At 40.7% G+C, this 16586-nt stretch overlaps 1 protein-coding gene across 1 annotated transcript; it reads right to left on the reverse strand. All coding sequences in view use genetic code 11, as the record gives it.

Annotated features, from left to right (window-relative positions):
* Positions 1–1338: 1338 nt before the first annotated feature.
* Positions 1339–15380, reverse strand: EGR_06733 (Fanconi anemia group I protein; the record flags this gene model as incomplete). The annotated part of the gene is made up of 23 exons (XM_024495982.1): positions 1339–1620; positions 2629–2727; positions 2809–2907; positions 3363–3419; positions 3579–3814; positions 4635–4851; positions 5661–5976; positions 6566–6768; positions 6855–7203; positions 7735–8145; positions 8495–8628; positions 9543–9809; positions 10508–10738; positions 11055–11222; positions 11311–11469; positions 12237–12568; positions 12625–12715; positions 13408–13699; positions 14286–14422; positions 14502–14588; positions 14630–14732; positions 14819–14880; positions 15255–15380. The coding sequence occupies 23 exons, from the start codon at positions 15378–15380 to the stop codon at positions 1339–1341; spliced, it is 4458 nt and encodes a 1485-aa protein (XP_024349642.1).
* Positions 15381–16586: the final 1206 nt, after the last annotated feature.

The raw sequence follows: 16586 nt of genomic DNA on the forward strand, positions 1-16586 counted from the left end.
AAGTGCAGGCATAACAATTTATTGAACCCGTATAACTCATTTGAAAATACTTCCTTATTAAATGACAAAATCAGTCAAGAAAGTGATTGAAGGGTAAAATACATTCGGATTCAGAGGAGTTGCCTCAATACGTTAGGATGGGAATTTATGGCATACTATAAAATGATCTAATACAAACTATCAATGTGTTTTTTTGCTTAGTATTTTGGCCGTACCGTCCATCAAGCATTTTAGATTCACTCGACTTAAACTTCCCCTCCTTTCAACTTTTATGCTCAAAAACAATTTAATCATTGCATATTAGTCTTTGTGTCACAAAACAGTCATTTCTATAATCAATTTCCAAGCTAAGCCATTTAAAGGCTGACACTTGAGGAGTCATTACATTCATTCGATTTTCAGAGAAGAATTTCACCGCAGCAAAAACATTTTCAATTTTTGTTAAGTAGAATTTTCGCCTCTACTCGACGCCTGTCAAATTGGTCTCATTGACTCACTTATAAAATCTTGAAGAACAAAGGGAGATACTCACGTCTTAGCCAAGGAACTATAAAATAGTTGAGCAACTGAGCGGTTAAATCTATAGAGAGGATACCGGGTCCCACCAACATTTGCACACAGATCTAGCAGAATAGATATCCTCCATGAGACCCAAATGTGTTCGAAAAGTAGCAGACCTGACCATTTATTGAGGAAGGGAGAAACACTAAGGAGGGATAACAAGAATGGGTCGGCCGCCACATCAAATCTGCATGCTTACTGCCAAGTATCGACTCGGACCTTCCCTGGGGAACAGGAGACGGGATGTTATTGCTGGCCTGTTCCCAGGGGACTGAGTGAAACAGTTACAAATGTTATTTGTCGTAGCAGTTAAAAATTGGTCTGCAACCACTAAAAAGGCGGCTTTGGTGCAGAAAAAAGCCCGGGAGCGGGTCATTTATAATTTCCTCCAAACAACGCCACTTTCTATGAGTTGGCCTTACCCCAACTGATATCAGTTTCAGTGCGTACAAAACCATTCCACGTGACACTACGCAAACTTATTAAGGTATTTTCGACAGTTTCATTAATTCAAAACCAATCGCCACAATTCAGTCAAGAGACACAACAGCTATCAAGAGGGCACAGAGCCTAGGAAATTGTATTAAAGACCAGCTTTCGTTTGATCAATTTTCTGAGCATTCCAAAAAAGATTATCAGCGATCAGGTATCATCCATGCTCCTTCCCAACCACTAATATATCTTAACATTAGGTCACTGAAAACACAATGTAAAAAAACCCTGTATTATAATAAAATTTGATAACACACAAGAGGAATAAAATAGCAATTGGTGAATTTACTTCGTCGAATGATACTTGACACAGAAAGTAGGTCGTTTTCGCCCTGCAATCGGGCCCCCAATTCCACCGCTACCATCTCTATCATCATCTTCATTGTCAGTACCAACGCCGTCTTCGAGTTTGTCCGATGGTTGCTTTTCCACTTCACTCAAGGAGGGCAATTCCATGTCGGCCTCAATGTCAATCTCCGCTTCGGCTTCCAGACTAGCCAGTGCAGAGGCTTGGTTGATTCGGAAGTCCCTCGACAGTCCCATACAGATATTGTCAATGAGGGGGACCTGCAAAGAAACACACTTTTTGAGAAAAGAGATGTTCCAGTTTTGTAACATCTGCGTAACTCCTAATGCATAGCTGTTTCAATGATGCACAACATTACCAAAACAAAGAACTGATACGTTGATGGGTTTTAGTCCAAACAACAAAACAAGTGTTTACTAAAAATTTACTACTTCTTAGACTTTGAAAAGTCTAAACCCTATCCTTTCGAAGCTAGCAAACAAGTTTTATTGGCATCGGTCAGAATTGAAGTTCTTAGGTTATAAACAATGAAGTAGGGGAAATTCCATAGACCGTGTTCGCCTATTAAAATTAAACCATTTCATTGCTAAAAAAGAACGCTGGTTGCTGAAACAAAGCCAAGTACACCAAAGCACAGTAATATTTAAATGTGTATGTGTTTAAAGGTAGAACCAGAAAATATAATTGCAATACCTCAACAATTGAAAATAAAAAGCGAATTATTTGTGGGAAAGCGAACAAGGGTCTCACCTCCAAAAAAATTAAAAGAATATCCTGGAAAACGCGCTATAATTGTACAAAATCGAACGTTTGACTCGATGGCGCTATTACAGATACCTCAGCCCCCAACGCCGAACATTCCAACAGATTTTATACCAAGAAAGTGGTATGACTAGAGACAATACCAAAAAATCGCCGACGATATAATCACATTGGATTTGCCGTCGAAAACACAATTGATTTGATAAAAACATTACAAAATGTATGGGTTTAATTTAGTCTTTTAACATAATAAATAAAATGGCTTAAATTTACGGGAAATCGTTCCAACGCCTAAAACCTATCAGCTTAGGGTATTTAAAAGAAAAATAATTAGTACAGTAGTCATTCAATTATACGTGAAAAGCAAAGAACGCACAACAAGGAGTCCTACAGAGTAAAGGGTGATTTAATGTGGCAGACGAAGAAACGACAGGAAAAAAGGCAATTAGAATAATTATAAAGATGACTTTTGTAGAACGAGAATGCACAATTAGATGTGGACAGACCTTAGACCTCTTTGAAAGAGTGGACAAGAGACTCTCGTACTGTTCGACGGCGAAAATTAACTGAGGAATCAGTTTGGCGTCCTTCAGATTACGAGACATCTACTCCAAAGAAAAGCGGAACTGTCAAGTGGTTGAAGGTGAGAAGTGGCTAAAGCATTACAGGAAAGAATTCACACTCACCATCAGTCGGGAGGGAACCTGATTTTTCGGCTTTGTGAATGTGTAGTCTATTTTTGCCTTTTTTGTGGGTTTAGTATCACCCTTCTCTGCTTCCCGGACCTTCAGGAAATAGGAAAACAAACTGCTTATAATGCATCCATTTTAATAAGAAAAAATCAACAAATTTTATCGTTTTAAAACTAAAGACAAGTAGAAACCGATGCTTGATTCAAAAGATTCAGATATATTTAATGTCAATTGGCCCCACTCATGTCAAAACAAAGCACAATTATCGAAATGAATAAGTTTACGTAGATGCGTTAAATGATACTATCTAAATGAAGTATTAATGATATTTGCCTCTATAAAAGGAAGGACTCGATAAAGATTGGTTAGTAGACAAATCAAAAAGCTACAAGAAGTTTTAATAAACCATAATGGATTTAGTAATTAAATATTTCCAGCCAATATGATTCAAGAAGCCTGAAATGCATATTGTGAAAGTGGGATCTCGCCTGAACAAAGTAGACGAATGTATATGAATGTGGTGAAATCTGCCGACCGTAGAGACGAACCACTCGTTCGAAGGTGGCCGGGAAGGTGCCGACATTTCGCTGAACAATAGTAATGTACTGAAACGATAAATAAAAATCACTGCTAGGGATCTCTGAATAAGGCAGTGTGTTTATTGAATATGATACAAAATTGGAGTTGACAGAAACGCAACTAGAAGATCTGACTAATAATTAATCGAATTGACCTTGAATATGAGCTAAATGAGTGGCACTGACATGCTTAGTGAGCCTGACCAGGAGGTCGAACAGACCCGTTGTCAATCGAATGACATCGTATGCATAGGAAGGTTGCATGGACGTCTGCAGTAACTCATCGACAGCCTCACCAAGAGTGAGGAGCATATCACACACAGATATCTCGCGAGCCTTTCTGGCGTCAGGCAGATTTGTGAAAACAAAGGAACTGCCTCCTCCTCCTGCAGCGCCCCTTGATGTTGCAAAGGATCCATTTTCTTAAAAACGAGTGAAATTCACATAAGCGACTTATAAAACATAAGTAGACGCGCCGTTTTGATGTGCGGAATTTCTGTTAGATCGGCTAACGTAACCAAGTTGACATTTGCACACTTTTGGACGATTCAAAATTGATGTAGTATTGTAGTGTATTAGTTCTTTAATTTGGCGTACACGAGCAAAAGTTAACAAACATATGAAAGGGCCTTATTTTCCCACACATATCACTACCTAAAAGCTACTTGAAATATTGTTTTAACAAGTAGTTTATTGAAGGCAGTTGGTAACATTGCTGATTATGTGCTTTTCAATAACCGGTTGATTTATACTTAAATTTTTTTCTATTTTAAGGGCACACAGGCATGCATTCATTAATCACTTTCCCTAGACTGAATACTCATCTTTTCTGAGATAAAATGTTAGGCAATAAATAAGGGTTCAGGCAACTTCTCCCCCAGTAGTATGTTTGATAGTTTCAATCATTGTCTAATCGAGGTAATTAGATAAAGAATTAATTGAAGAGGAATATATGAAAGAATGGGATCACATAAGGAAGCTGTATACAATCGCTTTGATTACCACTTTAACCAAATCATATTCCGAGAAAAGAATTTTTAGCACATTATTTTATGCAAAAAACGAGAGTACAGTAACATATATTCAGTTCTCCAATATTGATTGTAGACAGGTAAAATTGACAAAATACAGGAAGATACCACACCTCAGGATAAAAAACTTATGATCGCACCAAAAACGCTGCCAATTTACATGAAACTGCTCCATCGAGCTAATTTAAGCATGACATGCAAATATGCCTACCAAGGATATCTCGTTGCACCCCCTGCTCGACGTCCTCGACAAGCCAGAGGACATCCTCCAAGGCTTGATTGAGGGCTGACATCAACACCTGCAGAACCGACTTGGCCGCACTTTTGCCATCTACCACGGGGAAGGTCACCTTCTTCGATGGTTCACGTGGAGGCGAGTAAGAAGTCGATTGCGAGGAAAGAGAAGTCTTGTCAACGGAGTCCAAATGCTAAAGTGGAAATATAAACTTATTCATGATTGAAGGAAATATGTAAAACTGATAACTAATGTAAACTACCAAACCGACAATCACGACGACAAAGTAGGTGTTTTCGTGAAAATTAAGAGGCGGAAGATAAATCGGGCAGATTACATGCAAGTAGTAGCAGTAGTAGCAGTAGTAGTAGTAGTAGTAGTAGTAGTAGTAGTAGCAGTAGTAGCAGTAGTAGTAGTAGTAGTAGTAGTAGTAGTAGTGGTGGTTACCCAATTCGATCATTTATCACTAGGTGGCAAAATGTGGCGCCGTTAATAACAGCACAAAGCCAACACAGTTATTAAAGTGTGCGCCTGAATGTTCAGTTATCTGAGGCGAGAAGCTGTCACAACTCGACTGTAATGCCTACGTTGACTTGCTCTGGCTTTCAAAATTCAGAATAATTAATGCTGTTTAAGACAAACCAAGTGTTAACTACTCCAAGGAGTAAGCAAATATTACTTCTTTCAAGAATAATAATAAATAGTGCGTAAGTAGAATAGAAAGGAAAGTAGATTTCTTCATTCAGGTTATTTAACGAACAACTGAATAGGCATGTACTAATGGAGAAATCATCGACAATCAAGAAAATTTTTCAGCCGAAAAATAAAGTTCATTGGGTGGTCACAGTGGCTGGGACAATGCGAGGGAATAGTTGACTGAGGCAATAAATGGAATAGTTGAGATGCAAGTAGTCCCTATGGTAACGTTGAAATATTTTAATTTTATTGTGTCTGAACAGAGTCATTTGATTGGGAACAGAAGGGATAGTGTTAAAAACCTACATCGCTTTCAATACAGCCGAGGATAGCACGGACGTCAGCGGCGAGGAGGATGACGAGGTCGTCCCAGGTGAGGTCGGCGATGGAGGCGGTGCTGGTGGAGGAACGTCGGTGCGCTACATTGGTCGAGTCGCGCGACGCAGAGGCCGTCGCAGAACCCAGCAGACGTGCAAGTTGGAGTACAAGACGTACCGTCTGAGCTGCCACGTGGCAGTCCACTGTAACTTCAAAAGCCTCCTCTTTGATGCCCAAAAGACGCAGCAGCCAAATCAGCACCCGATCCAGCCCAGAGAAATCCGGAATTGGTGATGAGGAAATGCTGAAAACAGGAGGTACTTACATAGGATAATCAGTAAAGTCGTACAATATAGAGTGAAGATTCGAGGTTGCAAGGTTCCGATAACAAATCTCTTCATAAACGACAGCAAAAAAGTACAGGTAGAGGCTGGTAGATGCAAAAATTTAGGAACTTATGGCGGGGGGGAATAACGAAAGTCTACATTAATGTTATTAAATTGAAGCCAACTATTTATGAAAGATGCAATTTTTTAGCATAGTAAAGTCAATTCAGTATTCCAAAAATATTTCGTTGAATTGGGTAAACTTTGTTGCAAATCGGGTCAGTATTCATCAATAATAACTCTAAATATTACGTCAAGAGTTCAAAACAATTGCGTATCAATTTAGAAGGCGTTTTGAAACCCATCAAAAAGCAACATAGCGCTTATCAGTTTGGTGGCAGATCCAACGTAGCAAAGTAAAAATTTGAATAAACTACTAAAATGGTAAATAATACTTAATCAAACAACGCAGACTACAAAGGACATAACGCCCGAACACTCCAATAATGAGCCAACCACCCGAATCTAAGAATCGAAAAATGATGGAACATTAAAAAGCAGATCTACTCTGCTTGCCTGTTATTAGCGGATGTAGCAGAAAGAAGAGCAGTTCTAGCTTCACAAAGGCGGATCAGCATTGGCAGAAGGATTGTGAGGTCAGTGAGAAGGGCACTTCGACGGTTGGTAGCAGTCGCCAATTTTTTAATCGAGTGTTGAGTAGAGGCACCTATGGACGGTGACGTAGCGGACAGAATACGCGTCACCCACCCCTGAAACGTAGACCGGTTATCCAACTTCCCGTACCTTACTAGCGCATTCCCCACCCTTCTTTAAATACAGCAACACTATCACTAACCTTGAATAGCTTCACGACAGCAGTTAGAGAGCGTGACTGATTCGACACAGACTGCTGCCAGGAGTGTTCAGCCTCGATATTAATGCTCTCATCTCTGCTCCCATTCTCCTCCCCCTCCACCTTCTCACCGTCAACATCGTCCTCGGAGAGCGGTTTGGGTGCAACTGCCACCGAATAAAGTGAACAAACGAGTCGCAGGAGACGTCGACTCCCAAGGCCCTCTGTAACAACCCAGAGGCAAAGCGCAGTAGTTTGCAACGCCGCTGTTGCCGTGGATTCTGTAGATACCGGGTTCTGTGTTCCACCCTCTACAGCTTCCAGATGAGCCGCATAGAATCGGATCGTGAGACTAGTTTAACCAAGGAAGGGATGAAATTGTGGTTTTATCACAGGTAATTTATCAACCGTATCATCCTATCTTTAGGAAATAGTCCATAGGTATGTCGACCTTTCGTAGATGTTGGATTCCGTGACGAAGAAGGAGGACTTATAACTCCAACCTGTATACTTGAGCTGAATGTGGGGAGTGAATATGGGGAAAGTTTTTTACTATCATTTATTCTGTTTATCCCGTTTCAAAGATGCACCCTATAGTAGGCCAAACTGCTACAAGAGTATAATATTGTACTATTCGAAAAGTTAAAATTCTTATTCAAGTAAATGGGCTTTTTTGCACTTTTTAGATAAAAGCTAAAGAGCTATGAGAATGATGGCAACATTTGAACTAGTTCTAAACAATATGCCAGCTCAATTCAAATTGATTTTTGAGGTTGTTATATGATTACAAAGTATTTAAATGTGAATGGATTTTACTGTAAACAGAGTCTCAGTTTATGTGTTTATGATGCGAGACTAAGAAATGAGAACAACGATACCATACCGCAGAATCCTTGCCACAATACGAACGAAGGCGGCGCGATAGACGACAGAGAGGAGGGGCTGTTGGGTGAACCTGCTGCCACCACCCCCTGCATTTGTAGAGGTGAGCTCAGAGAGGCGTGCGCAGGTCGTCTGCAGGAGGTGCAGTGCAAAAGTTGGCGCTACGGAAGCGGAGAGGAGGGCCCGTGGCAGTGCTTCCACTATCGATCGCAGGCCGGACAGCAGAAGAGCGCCACGCAGACGCCCCTCGGAGGTGCCCACGAAGCAGACGTTGGTGCTGACCTCGGAGGTGGAGGCAATGGAGGCTGCAGCCGTCGGGGTCTCTTTACTCTCCTCATCTGGGAGGTGGAAGAGGAGCTTTCGCGCAGACTCACGATGAGCAAAAAGGCGCTTCAAGTGAAACCAGGTGGCACTGCAGTGGAGAAGATTGGTCTGAGTTTGGTTATTACAATATCGCAGATTTGATTAGGACTAAAAAAACATTTCAAGTGGAAATTGACGCTGTTCGTTAGGCCGATAGTTGATAATGTTTACTTAAGGGAAAACTAAAGAAAAAATCGCAATTCTGAGTGTAAATTTAATTGTACTTCTATTAAAGAGAATGTTGGTGACATCCATAGGTTCAGATGTAGTCTGGAATTCGGAAGTAATGCTGTAATGAGATGAATGGTTCGCAGCCAGAGTTAAAGGGGTTTACTAGTTTTAACCAAAATATGGGTAATGGTTTGTTGTTTTTTTTCTGTCACAAAACATAAACTTACTTGGGGTCGGTGACAGCGCTGAGGAGGTTTTTTGCTTCAAATTCCAAACATGCATCATAGAGACCCAGAAGCATCGTCAAACGCGCGCGGTTCGCATGTCCTACTGCAGTGGAGTCCAGTTCCAAGTCAGGTGTCTACCAAGGAAATAAATGACTCAAACACATTGCAATCATTTAAAACTCGGCCCTCTCCCTTTCTTCAATGGGAGGCTCTTTGAGTTCCATGACAATGTTTACCAATCTCTAGATTCTGCAATTAATCCACGAAAGCTGCTGTTACTGATGGTTAAAAATTGCCATCAGCATACATTAGCAATAGTATTTCTCCTCATGTTTATTCATCGATGCGTCTACATATTCTTCAAAGTAAACTGACGAAATAATTTGTACTGAAATTGATTCATAAATCAGTTTAAGGATTCTTTTCGTGAATAAAGGAAATATTCAATCAGTAATAGAACAATTGAACTGAAGATACCGAATAGACTAAAAAAACTGAGCGAGTACCCTGGACGTGACTACAAAATGCATTCTGCTCCATTTTACCTTCGCTTCCAAAAAATGTCATTCAGCACCTACCAATGTAAAGCCGTTTGAGTTTTGCAAAATAATTTACTCAAACTTTTATTTTGCGACATTCCGCCAAGATCCCAAATACATTAGGAAGTAAAAGCATTGGTAGTGGTACATAAATAAAACAGATAATCTCCCCACGGATCAATTTAATCCGTCTTTAGTACGCATCGTATAGCAATGAAAAAGCTTATAAAGGGAAACAACTTGTATTGGACTCAGGCTGGAAATTGAATTATAATAAACGATAAAACAATAATAAACAAATAAGATATAACTTTAAAGCGGCAATCAATGGAAGGTTAGGTAGAAACTAGATAAGTTGTTTTTGTTGTTTTTTGAGGCAAAATTCTAAATAGACTTGTAGCCCGTCAAGTCTTTATGTCCTGAAAACATCTTTCTGTGGCAATTGTCGCCATTTTCGTTTCGGAATTAAAAAAGTCTGCAGTACACTCAATCATAAATCTAAAACTCACCAAGCCAAACTCGTCCAGCGCCGTCTCGCGCAGCCCAGAGGCAAGATTGATGAGGAGACTGGCGGCACGACTGAAGACGCGCATGGAGAGGCCGCCAGGTCCACAGGCAGGCATTGATTGGGTGGAGGATTGGGTGAATTGGCTGGAAGTGGACGACTCCGACATACTGCTCGGCCTTGGCTCGGCGAAGGTGCGCGCAAAACGTGACCAATGATGACGGAAAAGAGGCAAGCTGAGAAGGATCTGTAGACACCACACGAGGACCTCCTACAACGCGGCAAGAAGGCTGGGAGAGCGAGACGTGGCTGAACTATCTGAAGCCTACCGATTATTGCATTAATTGCACCCAAATTCAGACCATCATATGATACGATTTGGACCATAGCATCATCTAGGCTTCTGTGTTATCATAATGCAAGCATTGTTAGATTATCAAGGATGATTAAGAAGCCAAATAATAAGAAACGAAGACAATTAACGTCTCTGTAGAGGAGGGTACGTGCTAATCGTTCACTTCGGTTACACAATATTTAGCCTTAATTTTATTCCTGATGAAAGAAGATGCACCGCAATCTAGCCCGGATTATACTTTTAAAATTATGAATCTAGACTTCGGGATATTTTGAAGCTGGAAATGCACTGAGGGGTATTTAAAGTAAATTACTCCAAATGTTGAGGTTTGATGGGCGACAATCTTTAGAAATAATAGATGAAGCAAATGAAGCCATTAGACCTCGCCTAATCATTTACGCCGACAAAACAAAATAGTCAAATCGGATCTACCGATGATTAGCGGCAAAAATGTCTACTTTGCATTGCAGTCGAAAATCAATCTAAATTTTGAAGATTGGGAACAGCATAAGCAGCCGTTATAAAAATATCTTTATGAAGACTCAAAAGAAACAACACATCAATTTTCACACAAATGCAAAAGAATCAAGGATTGGAGACATGAAATAAGATACTGGATGATCTTGGAAGCACAATTCGGAGCCAGACTCAGGGTCAGTAGAGATGAGTTGGCTCAATTTTAGCGGGAGACCATTGAATGCTTGCGGAAGGCCGAAGGCACCATCCTTAAAGACAGGCTTCCACTTCACCAAGGCTGGATCGATGGAGGCCGAGAGGAGGCGGGCAAAGAGCGTCAAAACGGGGCCGACGAGACCGCGGTTAGATACTGCTACCTCACATAGACCCTGGCAGATTAACAAAAAAGTATTCTGATACTGATTTAAATCAAGTAAATATTTCAACATCATCCGATTAGAAAGTTATAAGGATTAAGGGAACATTGAAAGCACTTCTAATTCTTCCATTCTCTTTAAAACTTTGCACCTTGGAAGAAATAGTAATCACAACTAATTAGCAAATTTGTAATAGAATTTTTAAACACTATAACTGTCATATGGGTGGTATGAATATAAGCAAAAAAGAATCACCGAACAAACTCCAAAATTTTTTCTGCTGGGGTAAATAAATATTAGGTTTCAGAAAATCGTAACACCAACCCACCCAGTAAATGTCCGACTTCACTAGAGCAGCGCTATCGTTAAGAAGGGGCCCACAGGTACCACCGAAGAAGGTGGAGTTGATCAGGCGGTGCAGAAGGCCCACAATTTCAGTGCATAGGGCTTCATTCCGCATTGGATCCGTTGGCAACATTGTCACTGCCTGTGCCACCTGTAAAGGGAAATGAATGCACCTAGGTCGCAACAGAGAGGTGTTTTAGAAAACTATTAGAGAACAGAGGAATGGAAAATATGCAAACCTGTGTATTGTTGATCTGAGAGAACAAAGGGAAACCTCCGGAGATGGGCATCTGGGAGAAGGAAGCGAGGGAGGAAAACCAGGGTTGACTGGTCGCTGAAGGGTGAGAGCTAATGGACCAAGACTGCTGCGAGGCGGTGCGGAAATTGGAGCTTCTTACCTGAAAGACAACGAGACTTGAGATTGGTCAATGTGGAATCACCCAATCGGGCTTCGCACATATGCACTAATCGAATTGGAAGAAGTCAAATAGAAGATAGAGATTCCGCTAATCATGATTTAATAGTCAAGAGTTACTTGTTGGATCTAACAGCGCATAAGCGCTACGTTTATAACTAATTTAATGGTCATTTTGTACCACTGAGATCGTCTAACGAGATAAACTGACCTTGACTTCAGAAATTAGAGGCACCAACTCGGTCACAAATCTACGTATTTTAGAGCGCGTCTTACTTAAGTTGGACAAAAGAAAAGAAACAGTAATTTTTAAAATTCTAAGTTAGTATGTGGTGAAGAAATTCATAACTATTTTCTGACTAGTGGATTACCATCGAAAGTCAAGCTTCATTTGAAACAAAAACCGTACCTTAAATGGACCCAGTTGAGAGTTGCTGACTGGCACAGATTGGATAAGCATTGTGAGTTGATTTTAATTTTACAAGATTTTCAATCATCCTATAAACCACTTACTACGTACTCCGGTCACAAGACCTAGGTGGAGAAGCTTTGCGTGTTTTAGTCTTTTTGGTTCCAAGTACGGAATTCGGTATGAGTAACCTCAATAAATCAGTAATTTTCTAAAATTTGTCAAATCTCTCCCGGATGCGTCTCTACATATCCGTTTCGTTTGTCCTTCAACCCCAAAGTCATCTCCTCTAAATCAGAAATAAAGAGGCTAGATAATGAAATACGGCCGGTGCTACTCACTCGGAGGTTCTTGAGCAAAATGACAAATCCCGCGACAGCAATTCGGCGCACGGGAGCTGAGTAGTTAATAGCCATCATTCGCAGAGTCAGAATGACACGGGATTGGAGGGAAACAAGGGATTCCATAGATTTGCCGCCGATGGAACCACCACCAGCGTTACTGGCTTTGATAGAAGAGACGGAGACCACAAAAAGAGGGAGGAGGGCATGGAGAAGGGCTGTAGAGACCTCCAGTGGAAAGGTGCCAAGGCACTCCATAAGGGGAATGAGCGATTCCGCTGAAGCCTCAGCGAATTCCACTGGACAGAGAGCAGCCAACTCACCCAACAATTCTGTAAGGGAAGGCGGAGGATGAGTTAACTAGTCGGCTGAAATGAGGCAGACCTACCTGTCATTTGAAAGCACGTTAATTTGCCCGGCTCCGACCAGATATAATGCAGTGCGGTGCCCACGATGATCTCACGAAATCCTGTTAGAGCCTTAAATAGGATGGCAAATTTTCGTGCAATCAATGCATTATAGAAGTAGATAGGACGTATAAAATGCTTCAAAACCATTATTTTTACGTTTCAAAGCCTTGGAAACCAAATTAATTACTTAGAATAATGCCTTCGCACCGATTTTTACTTTCAATTAGAAATAACTAATTTCCCAAATATCTTTATGTGGTGTCTCGACTGATATTTTTAGGAGATTTCGTTGTTATGTGTTGAATAAAATGAGATGCAACGTGTTACGATAGAATGTCGGCAATAAAAGTGCATTACTGCGAATTTTGAGGAACTGAAAGTTCTCGAACTCCATCTTTGTGGAGTGTCAAGAAAGACAAAAATTGGCAAGTGGTGTTTTAAGAGAAAGGCAGCCACTTTTACTACATCAGAATGCGCGGCCAAACTTACCAAAAAAATACTGAGAAATAGCTCTCTCTCCTTCTTATTTTTATCCCACTAGACTTGGAGATTGTTTTTCCCCAAATAGGTGCATTGTTTTTTGAAATTCATCTTGCTTTCCTGCTTTCCTAATTCTGCACACCATCAGACTTCATATTTATCAGGAAGTTAGGTACGTTATACATCCTCTATTTCATCTATTCGAAGTAAGGGTAATACAAATCCAGAATTCTTCAGATTGTGACAACGTGCACAAACCGTTAGAGATCACTTATCATTACCTGAAAAATTTCCGTGAGTACATTGATAGCCAAACGAGAGATTCGCAACTTTGGAGACAAAGTAGAGGAAGAAGAGGAAAGGTTGTGATCCTGCTGTTGTTGGAGCTGGATTAATTTCCGCACCGTCAGAGCGCGTTGGGACTTGGCGGCCTGACAACGGCCCTGGCCCAGGGGCCCACCCTCCCCAACACCCGCGCAACCAAATCGGCCAAGAGCCCCGCCAACTGACTTGAGCAACGCGAAGCAGTAGCGGATCAAACCGTTCACCACACCGCTCCATACGGTGTTCGAACTAGGGGAATGATGTGGTGAAATTTCTTTTATAACGTAACTTGACTCCCTCCAAGATTTTGATGCTGAACTGGGAACAACGTTTAATTCGTTTCACTCACCCAAACACCATCCATATATCCTTTTAAGTGCACTAAGAACTAAGAACTATTTTATTCGACGTAACTAGCTGAGGTTCGGCTCAGGCAATGAAACAATTCGAAATCTCCTCGACTGTGACTAATAAATATCACCTGAAATACTTTGGGCCAAATTTTCATCGGTTTGTTTTTCAAGGACTGAATACACTAGATTCTCGCTTTAAAATCCCCAATAAAAAAAACCTGAAAGTGAGTAATCCACTATGAATTTCCTTAGTTAAATCATATGCTACAAAATTATTAAAATAACTCATCTGACAGCCACGATCGAAACAATGTATACGGCTGAACTAAATGGTTTTATTACAAGAAGGCCAAGAATGTCCAGCTTTTGGACTGAGGTTGATTTATGTTCTACCAATGTTGTGACAGCATTAGGTGCTGCACTAGGTGGCTAGTCATAGCCGTCTGAAGAGTATGCCCCAAGTATAGTGAAATCTTAGTTACCAGTTGGTGAGGATTTGATCAGCGGTAGCTTCGGGCTCCTGAAGCGGAACGCACACTTTTCGCAGAAAAGCTGATCCCGAAATTAGGTCATTGCTGGTGTAGGTGTACGCAGTGGCGGCGCAAAGATGCTTCATTATCTGGCAGGAGAAGGGAACGGAAGACAACCAAGTTAAAACATATTGAATGTAATTATTAACGTGCGCTGCGAATGCGTACTTGCTGTGCGTGTTTCGATTCGCCAGAAAGAATAAGCGCTGCGAGAACAAAGGAAAATGTTCCGAGAACACTCGAAACGGGAATAGTCTAAAGGAGAGGTCAAATTAGGTTCATGATTCCACAAGGACCTTCAGAGTTTTGGCTATTTGTTCTGTCATGAATTCGTGCGTTTTGGAGGTCGACATGAGACAAGAAAGCATCTTTCCAAGGAGATCTACAGCCGCTTTGGCTCTAAAGGGGAGAAAATGAAATATGATTGTTAGTATGAGCGCAATGATTTAAGGGAAAGCAAAACAGGAACGCGAAAATTAACTTACGAATTCTGCCGCATGTCTTCAAAGAGTCTGTTTAGCTTCTCTATGGTCATACCAGTGAGGTTCTAAAGAAGGATGCAAGGAGGCTAGAATGCGTATCTGCAAAAAGGGCCTTTTTAGATTAGGTTAAGGACATGCCTCTAATTGAAGTTCTTTTCGCAAAAACAAAATGGCAAACCAACCCACTAAATAACGCATAACGCTAGCCGCTTTCGTGAATAAAATCAGTTCTGCAACAACCAATACGGAAAAGAAGTTAGGATGCATTTGTTCTCCTAAATCGAACGCAAAAAGTTAACAGCACACAAGCATTGAAAAACGAACCAGATCTTTAAACCTTAAGAGAGTACAGAGCGAGATAGCCTGATCTTCTGGTGATAAGGCGCCACTTTTAATGCACTCAAATGTCTTCTTAATGAAGGAAACCATGGAGGCCAACTGAAAGTCCCTGCTCACTAGAGCCGACAACAAGGCGCTCAGATTCGAGGAATTCCACCTGATTTTTGTTGATGTAAAGGTTTTTTAGCACCCGATCAAGGGAAATGTCAATTACAATGTAGAACATACAGACTCGCACAGAGCCTATCACTGATTGAAGTGCTGACGCCTTTTGATTCTTCCAACTTGCTCATTAGAGAGACGAGAACCTCAAAGATACTAGAAGAATGAACAACAGAATGAGAACTGAATTTCTGTACATTTGCTTTTCTATGCACTCCTCATGAATATACTGAATTATGTGATGTGCCAATCTTTCACGTTTCCAAGTCTCCATCAGGTCTATCTATAGAGCAAGGTAAATGTTGGGCAATTAGAATTACGCATTGCAAAAGAAAGGCAATGACGGACTCGCGATACTCCATAGTGATGGCGTTTTTCCAGAGGCAGCAAACGATATCCTCACATACTTCCAGCATTTCCTCACTCTTGGTAAGTTCTAAATAATAAATAGCTGAAGTGTGCAAATACCGCAAAAAATCCTCTCAAGACCTGCCAGTTGTTCTAGGTTGAATTCCGTGGTCAACATCCGTTGAAGAAAGTTCTGAAGCTAAAATACATGTAGTTTCTAGTTATTTGAATCTGCAACAAAATGAAAAAGGCTCTAGTATTCATCCACAAAACTATTACAAGATAGGGCAGCACGATCATGAGCTTCCCACTTAGAAACAGAAAAGTTGAAAATTCCTAAAACTGGAAAATTCCTAATGCCAAACCAAAGAATTCTGATCTTATGCCACAATATTCCGGCATTTCCATACCAACTAGATTTAACGAGTAGTATCTAAACCCACTCTAAATTACTACCAACTATTTCCACTAAGATAAATTCAATAAAGCCAACTAGAACACATTAGCACAAATCAATATCCACAAGTTGAAAGTGCTTTTGAGTACCGAAACTTGTGTTTGATTTCCCAACTGCAAAAAGAAATCCTTGAAGTCGCTCTTCACAGCGTTCCATTCCGACGCCATTTCACACGACAATATAAGCCGCGCTTTCGAAGCAGTGAGGAGATAGTGATCAGGTAAAACATAAATTTCACATAATAATTTAACTGAGCAACCCAACAAGTTGACCAATTAAACTTTGCCGACGCAAATAGTAAAAGACTTTTATTCATGAAATTCGACTTTCTGTGAGATTGTGTTAGTTCCAAATCTGACACTAATCGCAGTATGGCTCCAACAAGGTAGAATAAATGTAAAAGTTGCTAAAGAACCGTGCAGTTGCCGCTCTAAGCCATAACATCTTAAAAGTAGTAGCACAATT

The sequence above is a fragment of the Echinococcus granulosus genome (genome assembly GCF_000524195.1).
Source record: "Echinococcus granulosus chromosome Unknown EG_S00062, whole genome shotgun sequence".
NCBI classification, from domain to species: Eukaryota; Metazoa; Platyhelminthes; class Cestoda; order Cyclophyllidea; family Taeniidae; genus Echinococcus; species Echinococcus granulosus.